This window comes from Haemaphysalis longicornis, unplaced genomic scaffold (assembly GCF_048455015.1).
Source record: "Haemaphysalis longicornis isolate Haplotype H1 unplaced genomic scaffold, Haemaphysalis longicornis Haplotype H1 scaffold_9, whole genome shotgun sequence".
NCBI lineage: Eukaryota > Metazoa > Arthropoda > Arachnida > Ixodida > Ixodidae > Haemaphysalis > Haemaphysalis longicornis.
In genome coordinates this window covers 39,602,786-39,609,490 of record NW_027526460.1, presented here as the reverse complement: position 1 = coordinate 39,609,490, position 6,705 = coordinate 39,602,786, and the positions used below count along the sequence as shown (strand labels likewise).

Below are 6,705 nucleotides of genomic sequence, written 5' to 3'. Positions count from 1 at the left end.
TGAATGAATTATTTCCACGTGCAACTTCATTCACTTGCCACACGCTCTCTCAACTTTTCACAGCGCCACCAAGCGAGAAAAGAGAATACATTTAAAGAAAAACATCTCCTTCTTGCGCCTATACACGTCGAAACGCGTCCCATTCAGGAGTGCACCTCTATCGTGAAATCGTGCGCGGAAGATCACGGGGGGCAAAAGCGAGACAACATGGACGTGAAAGGGGAGGCGTCGGGTGGGGGGAGCAAAACACGATCGAAGAGTAGTGCCCCATCGGAATGCAAGGAACGTAGCCTACGTTCTTCTTTGCTCCCCCGGAAAATCGTGGCGATGCCGTCGCAAGCACGCATTTCGAGTTAGCGGCGGCGGATACTATATCGGAAGAGGAGGGCAAATTGCTTCCCGCGTGCCTGCGAACCAAGCGTGCATGCAAAGCCCCCTTTCAGGTATGGCCTCCTCGCAGATGAAGGCCTCATAGACGAGGATGTCCATCTTGCTGCAAATCGCAAATCATGAGCATGCACGCGCTGCCAACAAAGAGAGAGAGAGAGAGAGAGAGAGAGAGAGAGAGAGAGAGAGAGAGAGAGAGAGAGAGAGAGAGACGCTACTGAGGAGCTTATCTGTCAGCCTCTTCCAAAGACTTCCGTAGCCCTCTACTAGTACACAGCACTTTCTATCTACTGGCAATTTTGAAACTCCCAACGAAAAGGCGACAACGCACGCTATCGCAGAGATGGACGCACGCACACTCACAGCGGTGCGAAATGAGAAAGACGAAAAAAGGAAGGCCGCAATTTCGCATTTGCGGCCGCGCTAGGGCAGTCCCCTTCCCACCGCCCCCCCCCTCCCCCTCAACCTTAGGTGGCCCAACAACGGCTCAACAAGTCGGTTTCTCACCCTCCCTGCCGCTCTCTCGCCTACGCACACTGCCCTCCAGTTCCGAGAGCACAACGGAAATTGGTCGGCACTGGGAGGGGGGGCGGCAAGGCACGACGCACGCACGAACGACTCAAAGTGTGTGCGTGCGAATGTGCCTGGCCGTGCGCGACTTGCGCTCTCGCCACCGCTCGCGCACTCGGCGTGAACGCTCGTGCGTGCGCGCTGTCTGTGCGCAAAACATTCCCTTGTACTCTGCTTTGTAACGCCGCTGTGCGTGCCTGCATTGTCTGTCTGTTATTGGGCGAGGAGGTGACGCGTTTGCGCATTTTCGCGTAGAGCACAGCGGGCTGCTTGATCTCTGTGGGTCCGAGTTAGCCGCGGCGGTGGCGGGGGTGGTCCCGGCTTTCTCTCGACCGCCGAGAGCGAAAAAATTAAGAAAGGAATAATGCGGAGGGGATGGCCGCGGGGGAGGGAGTATAAAAGGGAGTTGCCGATGGACGCCCGCAGAAAAGGAGGAGTTCTGCGGCCGCGCTGTCCGAGCTTGGTTTCCGCCCGCGGGTAGCATGCACGCCGTGGTCTGCCGACGAAGCACACAGCCGCGCTAATCGATATCGCCTGCAGTGGTGCTGTGCCGTAGAACACGTTCGTGTGGGACGAGAAAAGACGGTCACAGGAAAATGACGTCAGCTTCGAGCACAACCATGCTGGGATTGATTTGCCTTTTGAAGGTAAGTGCGTAACAGCAAGGTGTATTCAAAAGCGATTTGAAAAAGTTAGCTAAGCATCGTGCGGGTTATATTTAACGTGCAGTTTATAACTGAGAAGAATATAAGAATATTGCTGCGAGGCGGAAAAGTAGTCGTTTACGCAACTCGTACATAGCGCATAGCTGAGATGCCAACGTTGAAGCTACTTGAACCTCGCGATGTAAAGTGTTCGCAGGCTGGACAGACATGGCAGTGCAGAGCGAAAGGTGACGAAAGGAGGCAGCTTTCCGGGAGCAGAAACCGAAACATTTCCGCACGTGCGCGCTTTTTGACAACTACAATACGCCTTAATTACAAGCTTTTTCCACATTTTTTGTGAGGTAACGGTACGTGGTCTAGCGTACCTAACTGCTAATTATCGTACCTCACTCGCGCATGAGATGTGACTATTAGCACTCTGTTATCGAGGGTGTCACTGCAGATCCTAAATCTGGCGGACCAGAAAAAAAGAAATTCTTATTAACCGAGTTTCAGGGAGCAAAATCGACATTTTAAGCTACGGATTACAGAAACCGTGCTAATTATTCGAAACTTAGAATAAATTGAACCCTAATGAGTTGTTACTTGTATACACCGACTTTTCAATAGAAATATTAAAGAAGCGAGCATCCTGTTTTGTTTCTGCGGTCAAAATTATACCACGCGCCAAATATTAGTTGTGACAGGTGAAGGTATTCTAGAACAAAAACTCAGATACGTTCGGCGCTGGCCAAAGTTACATATCCAAAGAAAGTTTAAAGTAGCCACCCATATGTCATGCGCGTATCGCGACGCAATAAAAATAAGAAGAAGAAAGCTACCACTGCTATAAACATTACCCTTACGGGAGGAACGCGCACGTACGTGTTCTCCCGAATGTGCAACTAATTCTACAAAGGACTTTCATGCAAACGCTAAGCGTCCGGCGATATTTTCCAATTCCACGAGCCTTTGTGGCGGCTCGCGGGGTTTCTATTGGTTATCCGCCGGTACATCGTGCCATTTTTACGTAAACGGGGTACAAGCAGAGACTTGTACTTCTGGAAAATTTCAGCGCACAAAACGGTTGGTCTATAACCGTGCAATTTCGGTACATTTTGCATAGAATCTAAAATGGATCGGAGCATTAAATTTTAGGTTTATACAGTGCTCTTAAGTTCAATGTTAGAAGTACTCTTTGCCCTTCACGATTTTTCATATCATTTTCAATAGTGAATCGGGCGGAGGGGATTGCGTGCCTCGTTTACCAATCTATAACTCATCTGAACGTCCCGAATACGCACATGTACTGCGCACAGAACAAAACAAACCAGGCGAAATATTACCATGATGTAAATTAAAATATAGAAATACGGTACAGACCTCGACGACAAACAGGCCTGATGAGTCTTCGGAGCAACCTAGACTGAATAGACAATTATTTGGGCCTTCTATCCTTTGCGCTTATAGATCTAAGAATATGAAAGGCTCTACAAAACGTCCAACAATGCAGGGTTGTGATGAGTGCGTGTCCATTGTACAAATGTGGTCCTATACAAAAAACCTCGAGTGAGAAGTTAACAGGTAATCCGTAAAAAAGAAAAAAGAAAGTGAGCCAGCGATCTGATAATAAAAGAACTTCTAAAATGACTTTTACATCCGGCAACACGGCGCGCACATCACTATTTGCTTCAGAGTTTTGTTTTAGCCATCAAGCTAAACTGACGTTTAATTGTAGCCCGTCAAAGGTAACCTATGCCAGCATTTTGAGTCTACCCTCCAAACCTTGACTAGGCTGAGTGGAGGAGAGACATTCAGAATATCGGGGCTAGCCTCTCTCTCTGTCGCTCTCTCTTCTTCCGCGCTGAAATTTTGGGTGGGATAATAAAGAAATAGACTTAATTCATTAGCTATTGCATGCAGTTATCCGTAGAAATGTCTCTAGCATTTATCGCAGTTGGCAGTATTCAGTAATTCGCAGAGTTTAGAACTCTGAACGCAAACATAACAAAAAAAAATTTGAAATGAAGTTGGTGACTGGGCAGCGACATTTTTTGTGTGTGTAATGCTTCAAACAATTTGTGCCATACGTTTCACTTTGTAGGCAACGACACAAGTTAAGAGCACTTAGCAAATAAAGCACATCATGACTCGATGTGAACGGACGCTGTGCGGTCCTCTCATTCGTGAGGCTGCAAGAAGAACGTATAAGACGACCGGAAACTGTCCTACAGAGACAGATGCAAGTTGCTTTTATCCCGTATAGGTAATATTTGCGTCGTTGTGGTACGTCGGAAATCGTTTAAAAGGTGGAAAGAAAGGAGCCACCCTATAACATGGTGCTGCGTGTGAAGGGCTACTATTTGAAAGTCGTTTGTTTTATTCGACGTATATGCATTCATAACACACAGGGCAAATAGCGTCTGTACAATATCAAAAGGAGAGCTGCATAGAAACTCGTTTTTAGTTTAACTGATACCCAGTGTCTGGGGAGGTCAGAACGCTAAAGTACCCCCCCCCCCTTTTTTTTTTTTATTCGCCCGCAGGTGCTCTTATTGCTACTGTGTACCGGAGCCTGCCGTGCGGCAACTGGTGCGGAGCCGGCGATCCCAGCCGGCAAGAGGACGCAGTACATGGTGCAGGACCACGCCGGCAAGGGCTCCTACAAGTTCGGCTACGACACAGGCGAAGGCGCTCGGCAGCAAAACTTCCGCCAGGAAGAGCGCACCTCGGACGGCACGGTGCGCGGACGGTACGGCTTCACGGACGCCAACGGCTACCTGCGCGTCATTGAGTACATCGCCGACGACACGGGATACCACGTGATCCACACCAAGACGGAGCTGCCGCAGCAGCACAACAGGCCCCGCTCCACGGTGAAGCCCCACGCGCCCTTCCTGGGCCCGCTGCCGCCGTTCATCCCGCGGCCGCAACCCGAGGAGGACGACGACGAGGGTGACCAGACGACCTGACCCTCCTCCTCGCCGCCGGCCTCGAACGCGGGTAGCGGCTCTCCCGCAAAGAACTGCAAAGACTGTGACGCAAATTCTGTTGAAAGTGGTGACTCTGACAGTGGGCTTGCAGCCACGGGAGTGTGTGAGGCGCACGTACGGAACATTCCCTTTCTGAGGACTGAGTCGCTGCCGTTTTTGCCGAGCGGTGATCGGCAAAATGTGTGCGCACCGCTTTCTCCACTGGCGATCTCTCGATAGCTCTGCAACTGCCAAGCTTATCGTTCCTGTGATCTCTGTTCATTGTACCTCCATTCCTTTTAGAACTTCCTTCACACGTTTTTTGTTTTTGTTTTCTGCACAGAGCATCCGCGTTCTCCCATCTCGAGTTACCGACGCTTTATTTAAACTTTTCCTGGTTTATTTCTTCATGTTATGCGCGCTTAGCGCTATGTATATAACAGCGGGTCGTGTAAGAATGGTCAGTTTGCGGATTCGGTAGCATTCTGGTAGCGAATATATCGACCAACAAATTGCGAGAGGCTTATGAGCGATCTTCGGCACGGCTAGCCTGAGTCAGTGAATACTGCGGGTCACCACAAATCGGTTTAACAAAAACTGTCTTCAGGGATCTAGCAGCCAGTCCACGGAGCTATTTCATACGCGTTTTATTTTGGATACCAGCAATTTGGATTAACTTTCCATGAAATTTGCAGAATTCATGATTTAAAGGACAGTAGACTTCCGTTAAGACAAACTCAAAGGGACCGCGAAAATTTGTTCGTATTATCAAAAATTCGTCTTAAGCGGAGGTTATTTGCATTGTAGATGTTACAAGAGAGCAAAAATATTGTTCGCCTTAACCGAGTTCGTCTTAACGAGAGTCCACTGTAACAACAATTGCCAGGTTTAGTGAACGCCCATATGAGAAAAAGAACATATAGTATACATGGTCATGCAGCATGCCATTAATGCTTCTTAGATAGGCAGCATTTCTATTTATGATATACGTAGAATGCACATAAAAAGGGACGGGCATGGGCAACCTAGCTTTATCGTCGCCTCTTATAGTTTTATTGAAAATTTTTGTATTTCCGCAATTTCCAGGCAATCCCTCTTTTTGCATTCATTTACCGACAAAGCTTGCTTTTTGTCGCCATTCTGGGTCTTGAAAGGTTTCGGCAATTCGCGACAAAGTATTTATAGACTGTCGTCTTATACGAATGCTCAGTCACCAGTTCCGCTCTGTGTGTAGCTTGAAAGACAATTGACGGCGGTTGTTTGTGGCACCAATTGTCCCCACCTTTGTACAAAGCTGCATGCCTGACTCCAATGTGCAATGGAAGACTGTACAGCAGCGCTTCGACGACGAGTAATTTATTCTCAGATTATGGGCAGGAGCCCAAAGGCACGTGATACGAGAAAAAATTGGCGCTCGAGAGCGTTGCTTTATGTGATACGTTGTATATGTGTATGCCTTCGTGTTTGTGATAATATTGACTGCCTCCGACAAATGAAGCGGGCTGCTCTTGAATAATAAACTGTTACTGTAAACTGACGCTTTCGTTCATGCGTTATCATGTTTTATAGCCCGACATGGTTAACTTGAAACGAAGAGGGAGGCCGTTTGGCCGGTTGCCAACTTCCAGTGACGAATCCCATAAAGGCACTTTGCAGCGTTTTACACCTGGAAGGCTAAAAAAAACCTTGAAATGAGACACGTTCAAGGGCAAGGGCACAGTAATGTTTACAATTTTCAATGTTTTGGCTCAAAATCTTGCTACATTTACGCACCAAAGCTACAGCTAGGTCATAATGCGCGCCGTAGTGGAGCGCTCCGGATTAATTTCGTCCAACTGGGATCTGTGATATTTAGGTGATATTTAGGAAGCTCCTACACAGATGGGACAAAATAATGCCACAATGAAATGTTTCACTATTTCTCGCCCTATTTCGCATCTACTGGCAATTTTATTTTACAAATTTTCCAAGTACTCAAATTGTTTATCCTGCTAACTCGCTCTGATAGAAAAGCCTTAAAGGAGTACTGACACGAAATTTCTCGCTTTCAGTTTTTATGCTGTAAAGAATACCTATTGGCCCAGTAATTACGAAAATCGAACCGAAAGCTGTCAGCCGCCAACACAGAATTA

General features: G+C 47.7%; 1 protein-coding gene across 1 annotated transcript; it reads left to right on the top strand.

Moving 5' to 3' along the window:
• Positions 1–1,393: 1,393 nt before the first annotated feature.
• LOC144151997 (larval cuticle protein 16/17-like) lies at positions 1,394–6,070 on the top strand. Its single transcript, XM_077683183.1, has 2 exons — positions 1,394–1,604; positions 4,148–6,070. Exons 1-2 carry the CDS (start codon positions 1,554–1,556, stop codon positions 4,571–4,573), a joined length of 477 nt encoding a protein of 158 aa, XP_077539309.1. The 5' UTR covers positions 1,394–1,553; the 3' UTR covers positions 4,574–6,070.
• Positions 6,071–6,705: the final 635 nt, after the last annotated feature.

Bases quoted from the DNA above. Each gene is read 5' to 3' on its own strand.
- LOC144151997 (XM_077683183.1), top strand. From the start codon at position 1,554: ATGACGTCAGCTTCGAGCACAACCATGCTGGGATTGATTTGCCTTTTG. The intron at 1,605-4,147 runs GTAAGTGCGTAA...ATTCGCCCGCAG, and splicing joins GATTGATTTGCCTTTTGAAG to GTGCTCTTATTGCTACTGTG.